At 38.1% G+C, this 21,155-nt stretch overlaps 1 protein-coding gene across 4 annotated transcripts in view; it reads right to left on the bottom strand.

The window, feature by feature from the left end:
- Nucleotides 1-578: 578 nt before the first annotated feature.
- Nucleotides 579-21,155, bottom strand: part of ESRP2 (epithelial splicing regulatory protein 2) — a 45,988-nt gene continuing 25,411 nt past the window's right edge. For 2 of the 4 annotated variants that reach the window (XM_042797745.1, XM_042797746.1), the window contains exons 11-17: nt 20,421-20,722; nt 18,127-18,348; nt 16,605-16,803; nt 15,222-15,414; nt 14,051-14,228; nt 4,922-5,033; nt 579-1,991 (exon numbers count right to left, since the gene is read on the bottom strand). In XM_042797745.1, coding sequence (XP_042653679.1) covers nt 4,944-5,033; nt 14,051-14,228; nt 15,222-15,414; nt 16,605-16,803; nt 18,127-18,348; nt 20,421-20,722 — 1,184 coding nt within the window. In that variant the 3' untranslated portion in view covers nt 579-1,991; nt 4,922-4,943. Of the gene's footprint in view, nt 1,992-3,274; nt 3,472-4,921; nt 5,034-14,050; nt 14,229-15,221; nt 15,415-16,604; nt 16,804-18,126; nt 18,349-20,420; nt 20,723-21,155 lie in introns of those variants that run through there. The other 2 variants (XM_042797747.1, XM_042797748.1) reach the window with 2 other exon arrangements.

The raw sequence follows: 21,155 nt of genomic DNA, 5'->3' as shown, positions 1-21,155 counted from the left end.
CACTCAGACAAATGTTGGGAACAGATTAATGCAAGCAGTCCCATTTGAAAATAATGAAAAAGCTTTCCCTCTAGTCCCACCTGATTGTGATAAAAATTCAGCTGTGAAGTTTTAGGGATAAAGTAGCATCTGGCATGGGATGCTTCTGCCTAGAGAAAAACAAACCTTATTATCTTAATGATTCTCCCTCTCCTCCCCCCTTTTTACTACAGAAAGTTTGTCTGGCTCCATGGTGAGGTAAAAGTTTGTTGCACAGAAAAGCAAATGACCCATTAGGTCAATTAAATCCAAATGTGAACACTATTTCAAGTTCAATACTTCGTTTCCTCTGGCACCTCAACAAGAGAACTAAGCTTGTGAACAGTTACATCACATTGCCTATAAAGTGTTCCACTAAAAAACAAGTATGTATCATGCATATTTCTGGCTTACCAGCACATGCAAAAAGAAAAGGGGAAAGAAAAAACCCACACCACTCACACAAGGTACATATGTTTACCTAAATCTAGGAGAAAAACGAATAAAAGGTTATTTATCAGAGAATGATGTCCCATGAAAATACATTAAAACAAAGCATGTTACTTTCAAAAGCCAATACACATCGCAAGCATCTCTTTTATTTGTTGTAATATAAAGAAGTATACATCGTTCAGTTCTTTTAAGTACAACTCAAATCGTACACTAACAAAAAAAAGATCAATTCAGACATCCATGAACATGTCACAACAGGATTCATTACATTTTGCTCTGCTGGTATTGCACTTGGAATGGTTTTGAAGTAAGGCACAGTAAAAACAAAGTCATTAGTGCTTCTACAGCAGATGTCTTTTTTTTTTTTCTCAACACATGCTACATGATGTAAAAGTATTTCTTCTAGCTTATGTATATATACACACAGGGAAAAAGAAAAAAGCATGCACTAGAGGATTTAAATTCCAACATATCTTGTTGTGTCATAATATACAAATAAAGTAGTTTAAAGATGTAAACAAATTGCATGCACATAAACTAGAGCAAAATCTTTAATACAGTATCTGAAAGCTATTATGCTTAAATAAAAAAATATAACTTATTAGTACTCAGGTTTATGTGCCATTTTTGTCCTGTAGAGATTAAAAGTTTGGGGCTGGGGGCAGGGAGTTATGGGTGGGCAGGGAGGATTTTGCTGGTTTTGCTGGTTTTCATTTCTTGCTTTACACATTGGCAGCAGTATGTTGGTAAGAAAGACAAATATGGCTTTTGCAAAACAATGTATAATGAACACATGAGAAAGCACAATTACATTTGGGGTCCAGCATCCTGGTATGTTCCAGTCAAGAACAAAACAAAACAAAAAAAAAAAATCAATATGATCTACGCTTTGAACTGGGAAAGCTATGCATTCCAAACAACCTTTCTAAAGACATTTAAACTACAAAAAACAGACACTTTGTCAAGTGTAAACTCTTAAAAACTAAACACACAAGAATCTGAATGACTCAAGCTTGGCTTTCTGCTTCAAATGCTACTGAATGGGTTTCTCCCATGGCTTCGATAGCTGAAGTGCTATTAGATTGTCTTCAGATTAACTAGATGCCAGGGTTTGCTTATTTTTAAACAAGTACATTAGAAATTAAGTAAAATAACTGCAGAATTTTTGGTTTCACTTGATCTTTGGCATAGGATACGCCATTTTTCAAATTAAATACAGGACACGTACCACTCTCTATTCCAACATATTATGCTGAAGAGGCACATTTGCTGCTGCCTGGGTGGCAAGGGAAGACTTTTTATTTTGCAAAAGGCACGGTGTTTAGTGCGACATTCTTTCCCCATCCCCCCAGAGTGTTTAGTTAGACCAGGTACAGTTCTACACAGCGGCTTCCCAGGAGCTGTCCGTTTTTCTCAGCCACTGCTTTCTTAGCTAGATCCAGGCTTGGAAAAGTCACCAATGCCTCCCCACTGGGCTGGCCACTAAAGTTGTAAAGCACGAGGATGGAATCTGCATGGAGCTGCAATGGTACAAGAAGACAAAAGAAGAAAACCTATTAAGATCAGACCAGAGACCACACCTGGAAATGCCGTTTTTAAATGCTGTCCATACAGTTCACTCCACTCCTGGGTCTGTGGCGAAAAGATTCTGGATGTGAGAACAGGAAGGAGAAGGGACCAAAGATTAAAATAATTCAGCTTTTAGTTTGGTTGCACAGCAGCAGCTATTATTCTGCTGGTGTGCTGAACAGAACAACGTAGACATAATTCCATGCAAAGATTTTGCTAGAGAAATAATTTAGATTAAAGGTTGATCAGAAAAGTAAGACTTAGATGTTAATAATGGTTAAATGGAGCAAGAAAGTCCAACCATTCAGTGATTAACTCTTGTACTATGTGGACCAATGGCCAAGTGACAAAGGCTATATATATGGCATGTAAATACTCACACAAAGTTTTTTTAAAAAGTAATGCTAGAGCTGTATGAGAGTTCTGTGTTGGGAGGATGAGCTGAACTTAACACAGGTATACAGTGCAAGAAAGACCATTTGTTAAAATGTAAAGTTTGGTGCAGTCTAACTGAATTAAAGAAATCTTTATTGTAATTTTAACAAGGCTAAGAAAAAAGCAGGATATGTGATTATTTAGTTGTTGGAATTGATTGGAGTGCATTTGCCCTCGTAATTCTTAAAAGGCAGTTCCAAAATGCTGAGTTTAAAGCAGACAACTCTGTCTGCCCTACGGTACTCCAGCCATTTATCATAACATGCTGGAAGTCCTTCCAAGCTAAGCTTGGAAGCTCTGCTTGTTGAGTAGAAATGGATCTCAGTGAAGTTTCAAAACCAAAGGTTGAAGGATCAAAAGCTCAGCACACAAGGTTAGTTTAGGGGAGAAATCAGTACCAAACAAAACATACGGCCTATGCCAGAAAACCAACCAGTTGTACGAGCATTAACCCAATTCAAATTCAGTTCATGTGACATAAGTCCTCTTGAGTTTATAAAAGGTTAAAACATTTAAGGGTTTCTCTTCTTGTAGATTTTATGCATGCCTGGTATACTGCAAGAAATATCAGACTTCAAGTTATCAGTAGCAGTTTCTGATCAGCTTTACATTCGAACATACAAAAATAAAGCAAGCACATGCTAGGGCTTCGCTCACTTAGCAGGCACTAAAAGTATTCTTAAGATGCAAGCAACAGAACACTTTATGTAATTTCTTCTCACAGAACTAAAGTTAGTCAAGAAATAGCATGCAGAAAGAAATTCAAAGACAAATAAAAAGCATCATGTCTGAAGCCCAGTTCAGGTTTGGGAGTAATCTTTTATTTCAGAATAACACTGTGCTCAAAGACAAAGCTGTACACAGTTTGAGTTGAGCTATGAATCTGAGCTAAAAGACGGCCTGCTCTAAACCAGCTCTTTGTTGTTAATCCACATGGTATCGAGTCATTTTCCATCAGTCCCGAATGTAAAGTTTAATATTGCAGCTCAGAGTCACCTGAAAACACACATGGAGCACAGTTAGACCTCTGAGTTCAGAGCAGAGCTTTAAGTAGTTTAAAAAGGAGCATTGGTGTAATACCAATGTAAGGATCTGGAAATTCATATTATAAGAGCTACGCAGCAGAGAAGTCTGTATGTTCTGCAAGCAATATAATTAAAATAATTAAATAAAACCCTTCAGTCTCATTTTAAGGTACACTCGTTTTAGGTTCTTATTTAGATAGATAGAAATAGATTTTCTTGATGCACGTATGTTTTTAAAAATATAGATTCAAATCTGTACAAATCTCTTTCTGGACGTTTTGTTCTAAAAAGTGGTGTCTGTATGATACTACTTTGGACTGCTTAGAATTCAGGATGAGCTACTTCATGCATTATTTTCTAGTCAAAGGCTGTTTCTCTCTCATACACAGTAGAACCCTACTGCTGACCTGGTTTTCCAGTTAATCTGGGTAAAACAGGAGAGCCAAACAGATTGTCCAAGGTCACATAATACAGAAATACTCAGAGTAATAATGGGTGTTCTTCTGTACACCACCAGCCCAAGCAGCCTCTAGTTAGTCTCTCTCCTCCCTAGCTGATCTAACAGTATCATGAGAAAACAACTACTTTGAAAACAACTGAGTTGATGGTAATTAAGTGAAGGTAGCTTTATCTATTACAATAATTCTATCGAGGCACAGTATTTGATTGCCTTTTTTTGTACTGAAAGTTTTGTGTGGTATTTTTAAGGGAAAAAAAAAACCCTAGTAACTAGTCAGTAGCGTTTTGAATGAAATGCAATAGTATTGGGATGTCACAAACTCCACATAGATCACAACATTTCTTTAAGAATTATGCGTTAGTGCCAAAAATGCAGGGAAGTTTACCGCTAGCAAATTTAGTTAGTTGCACTAGAAAACCACTATACCAAAGAAACCTCTCCTGAAAAAAAAAAAAAAAGAACAAAGCAATAGTTCATATTGCATTAGGGAAATCAAGAAACAGAAATTAATCTCTAGACAGCTATAGGATACAGGAAAGAGAAAGCCAGAGTTTTGTTTTTTTTCTGCACGCACATTTGTGTGAGATTTGTAGCCATATCAATAAAAAAATAATCTACCGCTATGATAAAAATAAAATATTGGACTGAAAGCTTCACATGAGAAACAAGCACTGATAAACCCATCTAGAAGTCTAACACACCATCTGAGCATAACCAGGCAATCACACTACCGCCACCACTGCTATCTCACCAACTACAGATCACAACTGGCCTGTTTCCTTAGGTTAGTTGATTTTATTATTTTTTTTTTAAACAGGACGAAAGCATAAAGATTAAAGCAAGGATCCCAACACAAGCTAAGAAGGGGGAAAAAAAACAAGCAAAACACTATGCATCACCAAGCCCTTCTTTCCCTTCCCATTCACCACTGGAGACCCAGTTTCTTCCAGTCGCATCTTACCTTCTTCAGAAGTTACAAAGAGTTACAAACAGACCCACTCTTTCGGTGCTTGTAACACACTCCTTGCTTGATCGCTCAGCTGAATAAGGCCATTGTAGTCATCAGGTGCATACTACAGTACAAGTGTGATATATGATAATCAGCAAGAGAAGGAACAGTTCTGGTACAGCAAGCCACACAGATGATCATTTGCATAATTAAGGGCATCAGCTATAATAACTGGCAGGAGACAGTGAATTTGACAGATACTATTTTTATGCAAGATAAAAAAAATATGTATCAACTGAATTACTGGTTATAGAAATAGATTTCAAGTAAACACATGTGGGGAATATTCTAAACTGTATTTGAACTGTTCCTTATCAAGGAAGGGAAATAGTTCAGACCATAAAGTGCTCCTTTTTTCCTTCTACTCATGAGACGGCAGCATCAGGTAACAAAACTCTTAGGTTTGCATAATCATGCTTCCAGTAATGACTCTCACTGGGAAAGATGAACATCTTCCAACCTGCATACTGAAGTGGGGGATTAGAAGAAGGGTATGGATCTCATTCAGGTATTTTACACAGTCATGGAAATAAACTGCAGCTTCTCCAAGGTAGAGTCATAAATACTTCAGCTGCGTATAACGCTTGCATTTCATATACTACACCAGTGTAGTTAAAGAAAATCTATGTCCCAGCATGAATGCACTTAAAAAATAAAATAATATTTATACTAGTATAGTATATTTCCATATAGGAAAAAGAAATAAACTATACAGTGTAACTGCATCATCATAGATTCCGTAGTAGAAGAATATGAAAATAAAAATAGTGACTGTACAGTACAGCCATACCAATAAACTAAAACAAAAAACCCCACATGTGAATCAGATCCAAGAAGTATCGGAGGTCCTGAATCTGAACAGTAATCATGCACCGTACTAGAGGGCCTGGTACAAACATAAAATCTGTAGTCAGTAAATAGATCTCGGGCAATATGAAACATAGTTTTGTTTCTATCTCATTCTTTCCAAATTACGTATCCTGGAAAGGGACTGAGCATTCTTGCACATGCTACAAAGACTACTGGAGTGGCTCCTGTAATCCAGAAGACGTTTAGCGTAACGCAAGCTATAGAATATGCTTTCAGTGGCAAGAAGAGTTTTCCTCTCTCCCCCTAAATGGCTGTTTTGCACTAACATTTTAGAGAATTGCCAAATGCACACAGTGTAGACATATTACGCTGCCTTCCTTTGATATTTCTGTAATACAAACAGTCTCCTGCCAGCTTAGGGAGAAAAAGATACTATATGTGGGCATACAGGACACATTGTATCCATCCAAGGTGAAGTTGAAAAGAAAAAAAAAACAACCATCACAGTATACACCTTCCATAGAGAACAATAACCAAGAGCCCAGAGAACATAAAAGAGAAGAACCTCCCAGAATTTCTACTACTGAATTCTAGCCACCTTCACATCTAGACCCATGCCATTAAGTAAAGGACAAATATAAGAAGTATTTTCTAGATAGTCTCCGCCAGGGCAACCAGACCGTGCAAATATTAGATTTATCAGTTCCCAGACCTGCCCTTGAAACAAGTCTACAAAATGTAAGTTTACTCTTTGGAAGGAATGTCTCAAGATAGTACATACTTTAGATTATCAGTAGATGTACAGTAGGTAAAGATCTACAGTCTGTTGTGAGGGACAGTGTTTAAAAGGTTACACTTGAAACGCATAAATACTATGGAAAACATGAAAGTAAGAAAACTACCCTGCACAGAAATGTCAGTTGTCAGAGCTTAGGCCTAGGCCTAAAGAAAGAAAGAAAGGGGGGTTGTGGGGAAATCTAAATACCTAGCAACAGAAGCACCTTCTAGTCACAAGAAAGATAGGTAAGACTGTAGTTAATTAAAATGGAAGTTGTGGAACAGTAAATTCTTCAACCTTACAGATTTCAAAATGTAGTACTGCAAACCAAACTAGGAAATAAAGTAGGGGAATTCTCATTCCCTGTGAATGAAATGGAAACTATCCTAAAACTTGTCTGAAGAAGCACATGATTATGAATACTTCTAATTCTGTCTGCATTTCAGAAACCCATAAAAACAAAACAAAAGCATCCAACCATGCAGGACAACCAGTGTAAAGCCAAGGGTAAACCTATAAACTCACTGCTCAAAATGGAAATATAGTTTTGCCAACTTCACCTGCAATGTAGTAGGCCAAATTCTGCTTCCATTTCAACTTGAAAAAATACCAGCTGGTGACTTACACCCCTAGTATAACCAACTGCAAAGTCACTGAGCTATATTCTAGAAAGTTTGTTTCCTGTATAAACGTTACTGAGACCTGAGATAATAGGACAATACTGAGACAATATGAAACTTCACGTTTTATTTTCAAATACCTACCCTTAACACACAAGTAACTAGTAAAAAGTTACCAAATACTGCAATAGTTCCCCTTAAATTTAAGTGGAATAAAATTAAAAACAGACCTCACTGTTACTGCCTCCACTACCCTGCTCTTATCCCACTCCCATCCCATTCCCACCTTCCTTGCTCCTCTGAACTGAAACACAGCCTCTTTCCTCAGAGCTGCTGTCTTGTTCCTTCCTCCCTTTGAGCTCACAGCTATTGGGGAGAGGTTGGACTTCTCTTCCAAACTACCAAGAGTCTGTGATTCTTTCTCACCATGGGGCCTCCACTTTCTCTCAGTATGTCAAAAGTAGCATTAAAATATAGTGCTTTGCTGGAACGATACATTACCAAATCTTGCTTTTTTTATCTATGAAATAAGATCTCTACCAAACGTTTCCTTCACCTCATCCTATTAAATTGGATACTCTCACATGCTCATAGATGATGAACAGGGGAGACCCATTTCCTAGAATGACTGAAGGAAAATGCAGAAATTAATTCAGACAATAAAACAATTCCTCTTTTCCCCTTGAAGCAGCCACCATGAAGTCAACCATTAGTCTAGTAAGAAAGATCGCACAAAATACCACTGTTAAATGAAGAGCTCCATTAGAAAAGTCAGCCTCAGATGTTAAGGACATCGAGATATGGTTCTCAGCATACACTGGTACTATACTGACTTCTTCCAGTGATCAGAGATGGGAGCTAGGATCAAGATGAAAACTAAATATGGAAACTAGGTATGGTATAAGGTTTGCATTTAGAACAAAACCTAGGAGAAGGAAGCAAACCAGAACCTTTGCAAGTGGTCACTAAGTAAGATTCTGGGATCAACAATTAACTCTACAGAAGGCTGCAAGATGGCTGAAGAATATGCATGTATATTGGGGGAAAACATAGCTGATCAGAACAGAGATTATATTGAATAGCGAAGAGTGGTGTTTCCTGCCCAACATTCTTCTTCTTGTTATCTCCTCTGTGACAGAGGGGGCATCTATAGCTTAAAAGACATGTCTGTTAATAATGGCAAAATGATGTTTCCTGAAGGACATGTTGCTTCTTTACAGAATCAGCAGTTTACCTTACATGCTTATGGTAAATATCTTTGAAATGACAGAGATATTTCAACTCATGTATATTAAATAACACTTATTATAATATTAAATAACATATTACAACAGACAATAATAAATAACAGATGCATATTAAATAACACTAACTTCTCTCTCCTAAAGAAGATGACCATTTCTGACCAACAATTACCTCCAGTACAGCAGCATCTCCCAGACAATCTGCTATGCTTACTGCAAAGACTTTTAAGATGATAGGAATCAGAGACAGACTGGTAATAAAGAGGCAGTACAGTACACTCTCTCCTTGTATGTGTGTTCGGGGTTTTTTTTTCTGCAAGCTGTTTTATTTCTTTCAGAAATAGCTGCCATGCTGAGGGGAATACGGGACTGTCCTTGTCCCGTCACAGACCGTGTAGATTTAACCAGGTCACTAACCAGCAAGACATTGATTTCTATTTCATTTTTGCAGTTCCTACAGCGGACATTCAAAGATCAGTCTAAAAACAGCATATGCAAAGCAATCCAGGAGGAAAAAAAAAAAATCCATTGCTAAAAATAAAATTAAAATTGGAAAGTATATTTAGACATGCCAAAACTGGGGGGAAAAAAGGGGGGGGAAATTGAAGAAAGGGGAAAGTGTCACAGGCAAAATGGCCACTTCATGACTGCAGCTGCAATTCTAGCCTAAACTACCAATAAATTCTTACCACAGAGCAGTTCCTGAAGGGAAGAAATCCAGCTCACAGACTTTGGAAATAAGTCTAGAAACAGTAAGCCTGGACCAAGTCAGATTTGATGACTAGGTAGCTGCAACTTTTGGCACAAGAGAAAGGAGAAATACCCTAAACTGGCTTTGCCACTAAAGTGTATCAATTGTACCTTAAGAATGTCAATGCAAGCACTGGCACCCACCTGAATGCTCTGTGGAATAGAGAGTGAAATAGGTAACACCTGTTCTCAAAAACACAGTGTTAAGATGGTGCCACTAGTCCCTTGCTTCAAGCATGGGAGGTGACAGAAAGAATAACCACCAATTTACTATACCCAGTCTCACAGATGCTTTCTCCACATAGGCAACATTTCCAGGTGGAAGACAGATTTAGAAATAAAGCAAAACAAACAGCATACTCTATTCCAGGTGCACTGGGGTGAGCATATAATAACATCTATATTGCCAGATTACTTCAAATACCAGTAGGAGGGAATTCTTCCTCTACCACAGCCTCTTTGCCTTCCCTTGCTTAGTCAGAAGGTGCTGTGCCTGAAACTGGCACACAGATGATGGGGTATCCCTCTCAGACTACGAAGTGTCAGATTTCAAAAGGAACCCATAGGAAACAGAGAATACTTCTTTGTTCAAGCATGCATTTCAGAGAAAAAAAAAACCTAATCCCTAAAAACTCAGTAACAATGAAGCCTGCTGTCCTGATACCAGAGAGAAATGTTGTTAATGCCCTTGGAATTTAGCCATCCATCCACTTCCCTTCACTTCCTTATTACTGTTTTAAGCTGAAGCCACCCTCCTCCCCCTCAACAATGAGCCCCGAACTGTGGGTCTCTGAAGCCTTGGGGATTAATATACTGCAAAAACTCTTTTTAGCTGCAGATAAAAGGCACCTATACCCAGTACAGGTTTAAAGAATACTATTTGTTTTTATGTAGGAGAAGCTGAAGAGATGCACACAAAGAATTCCCTACGTTTCCATCCTAGCCTTTTTCAGAAAATTCAGGAGGCTTTAAATAAAGCCCAGATGGTTACCACAGCCCCTAAATCTTAGTCTTCTCCTAGTTTATTTTTTTGCTAGTCTTGAATGAAACATATACATATAAATAGCAGGTCTGCTTTCTGAGAACTAATCCACATGGTCTTTTTCAGGCAAACATGAGTTCACTCTACATTCATACAAACCTTCAAGAAACTGGGCAACTACTACTAAATGCACACTGAATCCTAGCTAAGACAACAGTTGTGAACTAGCTTTTGGTCAGCTAAGACCACGACCATAGTTAAATTGCATTTACTTGTACGTAAGCCTAACAGTTCTTGTCAGAATACCAACTCTGCCAATATTAGCAATAAGCCTGCATTTTCATAAGCAGTGAAAAAAATTAGGTCATTGTTTGGAGACTAGAAATATCCCTCATTGATTCATTTAGTGGTTAAAGTGTAAAATCCATAGAGGATTTAGCTAGTAAATAAATAAAAATACTTTTTAGTGAAAAATTTTGTTCTGGTATTCACAAATAAGTCCACATAAATCCATTACTCTACTGCTAATCCTGTTTCTTCCTTATTTACTTGATTTCTGTCACTGCTTCTACAACTGTACAGACTGTTGACCTAAAGTAACACTGATAAGTCTGCTGCACGTAATTACTATTTTTGCACCACTTCTTCCTCCAACTGTTCCTTGTAAGATCTGAAATATGAATTATTTTTCTTAATACTAGAAGGGTCTCTTCACAATCACATATTTTTCAAATTAGAAAGGAACTTTCCTGTAAACATCCATAGATCCCTTACTTCAATATAATGCCTAAAGACCAGCCTCTGCTGAGCAGCTGGTGTTTAAGCACCTGTCAGAGCAACTGCTGTCCTATTTTCCCATCTGAATTGGATGGTGGGGTTTTTTATTATGATTTTGGCTGTTTTGCTTTTTTAAGTATCCTTTAGCTATGTGTCCAGTATATGACCGGAGTCAAATCAATGGCCCTGTTGCATTACAGTACAACCAAAAAGCAGTTTAACACTAATTACTTAATGAAGCAGAGAGTACTAATATTAGCTCTTTTGAAAATTACAATACACTATTCTACAAAAAAGCGATGGGGAAAATTACCATCTCCAAAGATTTACTATCTAAATTCTTCACAGGTTTTTCAAGATTGTTTAATACAAGGTACATTAAACACATGCAAGTTAGAAGGTATTTTCAACAGTAAAAACAAGAAAGCAGAACTACAAGAAGAAATCAAGTTGCTGAACCACTAAACAAGAGGCTAGTGCTAATAAAATTGAACTAAATATAAAATGCTGATCTGCAGATGTTTACATTATTTATTATTAGAAGCATGTACTGATGTTGAGACCAGCTTGCTGAAGCTCATGATAAACAAAGTCTATCTCTTAAGAGGCAGGTCTGGTATGAAAGGTGCTTTCACTTAAGTAGCAACATGTGCATACATGCAATATACAGAGCCCACGAAGACTGAAGGAAGAAAACAGAAGAGAAAAAAGCAAGAACTAAAACTTAAAACCTGTTCCTTTCAGACAAGGACACACAAAGACAAAAAAATCACCCTTCAATCTCAGCATCTCCGATCTGGTTCCCAGAATACCAACATTGAAGCCCACTGAATACCAACATCAATTAGTTATACAGAGATTAAAACCATGCCCAAACCACTGACAATTATTAGGGGCTCACTTTATAAACGAGCAGTAGCATCGTGTAATAAATCCTTGGGCAGCAGCACAAAATGAAAAAAATGATGTGAAGAGAGACGAAAAAAGAAAAAAGATTAATTATTGCTCCAGAGACATAGTATCATCCCAATACAGTAAATCACCACCTCTTTTTTTTCCCCTAAAGGAATGAGCAAGTATAAAACTAGCATTACCACATGCGGGATTCCAAGAACAATTCAAAATAATTCCTTGGCTCCTTTATAAGATATTGAACCCGATCTCATTTGGACAACACCTTCTAAAGAAATCAAAGAGGTGACCAATTTATTAACAGTAACTGATGATGACAGGAGGTTGCAGCAAAAGAATATAGTGGCAAAATTTCTATTCATTTCAAACATTTAGTTGTACAATACAAACACTATGAACTGATCTCCAAATGCAGAAACAGGGAAAAAGGCAAATTCAGCACCAGACCTGAAGTCCAGAGCCACTGAACTGAAGATTTAGTGGAAGACAGAGCTACTAGACATTCTCACTGACCTGTTCAATGCTCAGACAGGTTCAGGCCACATTTTTCAATGGTGCACTAACAATTCTAGCTAAATTTCAATTTAGAAAACATGCTTCCTCACTTAAGGTTTTAATACATCTCCATCCATCCACCAAAAACCACAGTCAGTTAAAAAAAAAAAAAAAAGGGTAAAACATCAATGCCTAAGCAAAAGATGAATGATTACTACTGTTGGTCTGGAAATTAGAAAAGCCACAAGTAACTGAATTTGGTTTGAACGCTGGAAATATCCGTTGAAGAAAATGCCCTAAAATATAGTAACATTTACTTTCTTTTTAATGTTTGTCAGAAGTCATCACACTTAGTAAGCTAGCCTTCAAATTCTTCCACTGAAAAACAAAATTTGTGAAACTACCTTCAAACATGAATGTAACATTTGAAAAGAAGCCACAACAGGTAGAGCACTATCTTCCAACTACTGAACACTTGGAACATACACATTTAAACATCTGTTGTCTACATTCATTTACATAGCAGACATCTGGCTGTACAAAATAAAGTTCATTATCCTTTAAAAATCTTAAAGGACCAAAAAACAACAAAAAAAAATATCATACCAGGCCTGAATGTTTTGTATTAAATGCTGCCGTGTATTAAAATCTGCATCTTACCATTTAGCAATACCACTGCTACCGAACTTACAGAATTTTGAAGGACAAACATGCAAAAATTGTCTTCACACATCTCACTTGAAACAGGGGTTTGAGACCCACCAAGAGGATTTTTCGTCAGGGCTTCTGAGTAGGACCAAAAGGGCAGACTTGGTATTTGTGTAAGTGATGTTATCTACAGAGGTTAAATACTCACCAGAATATACCATATTCAATTATCTTTCCTTTTAGCAAACATGTGATGACAAAACATGGATATAGATACAATATCCTCCGAGATGAAAGGCAGAAGACATGGAAAGACCCATTCCATGAATTCGAGTAAGTGCTGCTAGAAAAAAAATGTTCGTACATGGGGCCTTTTTTTTTTTTTTTTTTTAAATGTTCCTCAAGAAGATAAGTTTCTGTGTGCTTGCTCACTGATTGAATCAGTACATACTGACTGAAGTTACCTCTAGCATGTAGAATATTTCCTATCAGTATAAAACAGTTTGGAAAACACAATTTTCCTTTAGGGTGCAATGTATTGCAGTTTTAATGAAAAACATTCCTGCCTGTAACCAAAATAACTAGTCCTTGAAAGGGCGTCTGACAGAGGTATCTGTTTCTCTCCTTTTGCAATCAAGTCACCACACCTAGGTGCGTACTAGAAATTTGCTCTCGGCCAACTTTAAGTCTTGAAAGTCAAACACTGACCCTACTTAGATGCTCCCATCAAAAAGTGGCCAGAACTGAAAGCTTTTGGCAGCCCTCACCTTCCTCTGGCAGCCTCTTCGCAGCCCTGCTCACACTGGGGCTCTACACTTCCTCCTTCTCCAAACTGAAACACTAACTCTAGACACTAAATCACTGCTTTCAAATTAGGATATGTTTATTATATAAGAAATAGGGCAAATTGTATATTACACTTTGGCCTGCCAGTTAAATGTGCAATATTGAGCTTGCACATTTGTTCAGCTATTTCCAAAAGCACTCAACTTGTTCAGTTTGATCCCCATTGATCATTACTTGGACATTCAAGTACAGCATCAAGGAGAGGGACCGCATACTAACCTGATACCCCTGGAAGAAACTGAGTATCTCCTTCATTCCTGTGTTATATGGCAAACCCTGCATACGGACTAGTGCTCCAGGCTGGGGCAGAATCGGAGTGTGGGTGGCAGTGGCAGCAGCAGCTACAGCGCCTGGAGGAGCTGCAATATACCCCACCGTGGTAGGGGATACTGGAGGACTGAAAGAGAAAGAGGGGCAGAATTGTTATGAAAATTAGTAACTGGTTTTCGTACTTAGAATATGCAAAGATGAAACTGAAAATTTAAATCTGAGAATAAGCCCAGGAAACACATAAAAACAAGCAGCCCTGATGTAGACTGCTTTGTGGAGTCTCTTCAGCATTTGATAATTTCATTTTAAAGAAGGGAGAGAAAAGAAAATAGCTAACACTTGTAGCTGAAGACATAATGAATGGCATTTGTTACTTCACAGGGGAGGAGAAAAATAGTAGGTGCAGATGACTCATTCTAAGATTGTTAAGAAAACCATGAAGAAGAATAGGAGAGAGGCAGGATAATAGTATGAAAGTAGGCAAGGGCCTTAAATTTGGTAATTCTGAGCCACGAAACAGAGAGTAAAGTAGTGTCTCTGGTCAGGGCCCATCTAGCAATTTATCAGATACTCAGGCTAGTAAGGAACTATCAGTGACCAAGCTATTTCCCATGGACCCAAGTACCAGACTTCTGTGAGCCATGTTGACACCACCCGTGGGAAGGGAAAAGGTGGAGATCTTCTGCTTTGCTTACACATGTGAAGTGTTCTTTGCTCTCACTGATATAAGAAATCAAACCCAGTACACACCTATGACGAGTCTTTCAGTATGGAAACAGCATTGTAAGTACAAGAACAAACGAAGGGATGAGAGTAGAGGCACATATTGACACAGCTTCTTACTTGGCCAAGAAATAGAACCGCCTTGATGATATTGCCCCAGTGCCAAAAACATTGTTAAAAATTAGACTGACATTATCATGAGATTCAAACAGAACCTACAGCAAAGCTGAACTTTATTACAAGGCCACAGAGAATCAGAGCCTCTGCTGATGAACATCAAGTTCCCAGGATTATCTACACCAGAAGTACAAATTTAAGAGCTCTTCACAGGTGACCACAGAGTTGTCTGCTCCACTGAGATGAAATGTCAAAAGAAACAGCTAAGCCTAGAGGTTACCTGGGATAGTAAGCTGTGTAATTCATATAAAGCTGAGCAGCCTGAGCTGGGTAGTAGGTAACAGTTGGAGGAGCAGCTGCAGAGGCCTGGGGAGTCCTGGTGGTTGGCAAGAGGGCTTGTGGCTGGTAAAGCGCTGCTTCTGCGGGGATCACAGCTGCTGTTTGGAAAGCAGCATAAGCCGGTGGAGAAAGACCTAAAAACAAACCACGACACAGCAACAAAAAACAATCAGAATGGAGATCTCCGCTATAGGAAAGGAATTATTCATCCCAATGTGCTTAATACCACCTGGGCATGATTAATGAACACTTGTGCAAAGACTGCTCTCTTAGCATCTCCCCTGGAGGTCCCTGCTACATCACCATGAATGACAACTGGGGCATTTGAAATGAGCAATTCCTAACAGTTCATGACTCCTAGAGCTGAGCAGCCTTGTCCATATGTAAATGGAAAGTAGGGAACTTCAGAGTTATTCAGAGAAAGCATAAAGCCATGTGCATAGAGAAAGCAGGCGTGCACACCAACACACCCTCTGTTCTTTCTAACAGAAGTTGTACTCTGTGGGACAAAAGTACCATAATATTAGCTATACATTGGCATCCACAACTGCAGATCACAAGTCTTCATGTATAAGCCTCCTGCAACTTCAAGAAGTCTTTTTAGGATATAGGAAATGGAAAAAAGAATACCCTACTAAATCACTAGTCTGATGCATTTTGATGAACAAATACCCGATTAAATACATTAAGCTTGTTTTTATATACACTATACTGGGCAGCTTTTTACTATTTTGCAAATACACATGGGTACCTGCTTTGTGATTTGGTAGCGAGACTAATTAGAATGGAGGAGTAAAGTTCCATTATAGTTCCATAACAAGGTTCACCGTAATCAATAAAATAAAAATCCATCCAACTTTACCACTCTATGATCTGTTAGCATATCATCCCAGTGTTTTCCTTCAAAAACCAAGCCCATAGAGTACCTTCTCAATGCTCTAAGGCAAGATAGCAACAGCACTCATCGGCAGCTAGAATATAGAATTTCTCTCCCTTTTAAAAACCCCTCTAATTCCAAGTAGGTTTCACTACAGGCAAGTCTACCGCAGAGCTCAGAAGAACAGTACACCCATATAAAGAGAAGTGTGCAACAATTTCACTGGCAAGGCCTTGCTGCCCTCTACTCACCACCGAAAACACAATAAAAATGCCTCTGATCAGTCCCATTATTGCCCAAAGGGAACGATTCCAATCTCAGCATGTATACAGATGGATGATTATTGATCATGGCAAAACCCAAGTCAAAAGGTGAAAGGCCACAAAGCTTCAGCACCTACCACATATCAGCCTTTAGCAGCAGAGAGCAGAAGAATTGGAGACTTACATGGTAACTTACATGGCGGTGGGGATAAGCCACTACGATTTAAAGTGCCACCCATTAAAACAAAGTTCATCTCCTCTCCTGAACACTGGAATACTTCCACATAACGGTCCTTCATCATTTTTTTGTGACATTTTTGAGCTACCATAAAGGCTTTGTCAGCAGATTTCATTTGGATAAAAGCATCACCTGATGGTCGTCCCTAGGGAAATGGGGGAAATAATCACAAGTCAATCTGTTTTTAAAACATTCAGAGCACAAGAAATGCAGAAAGCACTAAGATCAAATGTCTACTGAAAGTCTGTATTGTTATTCCTCATCTGGCACCAATGACTAGTAACTTGTCAATTATTTTTAGGAGCAGAGGAACAGAAAGGCAAATTACTCATGTAACTAGTGGCCAGCTAACACAACACTACTTTCATCTTCTGTAGAAAGAAAGAGAGAATAATTTAGCATGGAAACGAAGTTTGGAGGTCTCTAATCCAAATACTGTTCAATGCAGAGCTAATTTTCAAGTTAGATCAGGCCACTCATGGCCTTTTCCACTTGAAATCTGACCATCTCCAGGAGTGGAGATTCCACAGCACCTCTGGGAGCCTGTTCAGGTGCTTAACTAATTTCTTATTGTAATATTTTTTTTCCTTTTCATCCAATTGGAATTTTCCTTGATGCAGTTTAATAATGCTGTCTCTTATTCTTTTGCTGTGAAGCTCTAGGAAGAGCCTGGTTTCGCCTTCCCTGTAACTACTTTTTAGGTAATAGCACAACAGTAAAAAGCTCCAGACGTGCTTTACTGAAGTTCATAGCTACATTAGAAATGGATTTCCACATCTGATTTTTCACAACCTGACAGACATTGCTGTATGTACAAAATATTATAAACTTTCTCAACAAAAAAGCAAAACAAATAAAGTAGTTCTCTCTCTTTTGTCTTCTTTAATATCTCAATATTTTTGTGGCTAATGAATTTTGTTTTTAATACAAGACAAGAGGGAAAAAGCATCCCTGTGATCATGTCATGGAAATATATCCAAAACACCATTTTTGATTATTAACTTCCTTTAAAGCCTGATAAGTCTCTAATCAAATTAGAAGTTTGGAAGATCCTAATTTTGCCACAAACACTACTCAAACAACACAGCTACCACTGAGCAGAAACCCTGAAGCTGACAGAGCAACTACGCCATCTAATAATATGAGACATTTCTGCTTTGTGTATTGCCAGCACTTGACTTAAACACAAGGGACTATTTAAGACGGCCTCCAGGATAAAGCTATCATTAAAAGAACAAGCTTCATCCTCCTCAGTCTTACACATACATAAACAAACAAAAGCAAGTATGTATCTAAAAGGGGAGGAGAAAGGAGGAGAAGGAAGGACCGAAAAGACAGGCCAACAGAACGTAGTATCTTCTCAACGTTATAGAAGACCTAAAGCACAGCCAAGACCAGGTAAGCTACCCTGACTCCTGACCCTGTTCAGTGACTGGAAAGTTAGCCTTCTCATGCAAAACGCTGTTACCTGTTGATTAAGGACCATGTGAACTCCATGGGGCTTGATATCAGCTGTGGTGTCTCCCATAAATTCCAGGATGTCATCAATGCCAGCAGTGTAAGGAAGGCCTCTGAGCCGGACACAGTCACGTATGCTACCCGTGGCAATGGTATATGGTGGGGGTATGACAGGAATGATGGGAGTTGGAAGCGTGGGAATAAGAGGGGTTGACATATATCGATTAAGTACCTGTTGGGAAAAAAGGCACATTGGTAAGAGAGTTACACATCACCTGGTTAAGCACAAATCAATTCTCACAATACTAGTTCACAAATTTAAATAAATCCACTTCCAACATCAGAGAAAAAGACCTTCTTCAACCAAATGATTGCAGATACTTTCCTGTTGGACATTTGAGAGTTTCAAACCCAGAAGGAGAGAGAAGTCATCTTATAAATTCAATTTGCCAGACCCTAATAAGAGACTTTTCTAATCTCACTACAAAGAAATTAATAAGCAGTTTACAGTTCATTTTAGAATATCCCAAAAAGGAACATTTGAAAACCACATTTGTGCAAATAAACCAGCATTGTCACATACAGTTCTTACTTATATTAGGGTAAGCTAAAGACAGTCATTTTAAAAAAACCTGAGACTTGAAATAAGTAATAAGTAAAAACACTAGCTTTAATTCCTTCATAAAATCTGACTGGCTAAGTGAGGGTGTTTGTGTTTTAACCTGAGTGCTCATCTCCAAGTACAGGGTTTCTGAAAGAAGGAGAGGGGAGAAAAAAAAAAAAAAAAACAACCCCCCAAAAGAACTATAGGAGACCTCGATCTCAACATTTTATTTTGTCTTGACTCATTCTCAAATGACAAAGGGAATATAACTTGCTGTTGGGGCCTACTGCTGAAAAACATATTTAGCAATAAAGAAATACATTCCACCGAAAGAGTTACCAAAAAAGAGATTACAAAGCTTTAGTTTTGTTAATAATGATACAGCCTAGGGAGTTTGTCTCAATAGAAGGCTTTTTTCAAGAATCTACTCATAGCATCTTTCAGGTCAGAAATCTTCTCTTGCAGTTGTGTACAGAATTTTGCAATTACTTTGTATTAACACCAAGTAAGTGACAGTTGGCTTTACCTCTTGTAATTATTCAAACAAAGAGCCTGTAATTCCCTAAAAAAAAAAAATCACCTCTTGCTTAAGCAGCAAGGAAAGCTATTGTAGAGGAATAAGTAAGGACATACTGATAGAATATAAGTTAGACAAGTTTTATCCAGGTCTCCCTAACAAAAATGAAAGTGAAGACGTGGTCGCTGTGACAGAGTGGTTTTGTTCCTTAGAAGACTTACATTCATTCTAAGGAACAGAACTGAGGGGGGAAAAAAATAAATAAAGAAATCTCACCATGCCATTCCACTTAGCCTTTACAATACACATATCAGATTCTTGGCTGTTCTGATCTCCATATCATCACTGTACTAAGGGCAAATGGCAGGTCTACAAGTGTAAATGTTCTTCCCCTTGCCCCATTACTTCAATGGAAAAGACTTCTCATGTCACAACGGTCAAAACAGTAACTGTTATTATAGCCAACAGTTATGCAAAGACCAAATCAAATCTTCTAATGGTTCTCTTTGGCATTATCAGTCAATAAATATTTTGTGTCAGGCAGACAAGATGCAATAAGCAAGTTTTTTCACAGGTTTGAGGAGCTGGCATCAAAATAAAATGGCTTTACCATTTTAAGAAGGTGATAATAGCAACTGGTGAAGGGCACGAAGAAAAAAGTGAAATATATTGTCTCAGGAAAACAAGTATTTCACTTAATTTCACCAAAAATCAGATACATCCTCGTAACTCTCAGTTTCCAACAAAGCAGTTGTAAGAAAAGCCATTTTAATGCATCCAGATTTGGACTTAACGTTAGAAATTCTGTACATAGAGACCAGAATTTAAAGACAATACTGCAGACTTTCAAGAAACATTACTTCAATACTATCAGTCTAGTATATTTTTAAAATTATTTTTGTGGTTTCAGTCAACCTTGAAGTAGAAGAAAATTATCCAATGATTTTCACTTTACAATCTGAGGGATGTTAAAAAAAACCCCAAACAAACAGTGGCATTAAAAAACAAAAAAATAATCCTGTGCAATTTTCCATGCCTATCAGGAAGCACATATTGCACTTTCTAGAACTTGACATCTTTAATATAATAGACTTTCATGGTTGTCTACAGCATCTCTGCATGTAAGTGTTAGAAGAGATGTTTTAACTGTTAAGTTTTGAGTCTCACAGCCAATAGTTACAACCTGTTGGACTTCTGCTGCTGTGCTCCTGAAGAGTTCAATGTAACGTTTTCCAAGTATTTCTTTGTGCTTTTTAAGTGCATTCTGTGCATATTCTTCACAGGAAAATAACACAAATGCATCTCCTGTAGGCCTGCCATCTGGGTACTTGACAAAGAGAAGTCCCTCTTTCCCTCCTGTGACTGGGCACTCTGGCCCCAGGAACCCCAAGACATCCTCCTGAGTAGCAGTGAATGGAAGGCCTCTCATCCGGATGATAACTTGATTCTCCTTAGATAAGAACTGGGCCACTTCATTGGAGGTGCCTGGTAGAGAGGTAACAACATATGGTCAGCCAACAACATACTGTCACGCTGGTTACTCAACTCCATGGCAGGCAGGAGCCACAAAGCATTAAGGAACAACACAGGAGCTAAGTAGCTAGCGACAAACCCACAGAAGAGCCAAAAAACTACTAACTCCCAGTAATCTATCTTGAAGTGAAATTCTTACCCTGAGAGTGTTTCACATTTTAGTGAAAATGGAATGAAGATGAGATTAGTGTGAATTTATACAAGATACAAAGATGCCTCCACTACAAAGGGAATCCCAAAGTTCCTCCCAAACAGCAATACCTGTGTGTGAATGTCACAGACCAAGTGCTCACAGTTCAAATTCAACTACATGAAACCAGAACTTGACAGGGTCAAGTATTCTTGGAGGGTAAAACAGGAAAAGCTACTTCATTATCCATTTGTG

The sequence above is a fragment of the Tyto alba genome, unplaced genomic scaffold, assembly GCF_018691265.1.
Source record: "Tyto alba isolate M040663 unplaced genomic scaffold, T.alba_DEE_v4.0 Super-Scaffold_26, whole genome shotgun sequence".
Classification (NCBI taxonomy): domain Eukaryota; kingdom Metazoa; phylum Chordata; class Aves; order Strigiformes; family Tytonidae; genus Tyto; species Tyto alba.
The sequence above is the reverse complement of the archived record's forward strand: the minus strand, read 5'-3'. Positions and strand labels throughout refer to the sequence as shown.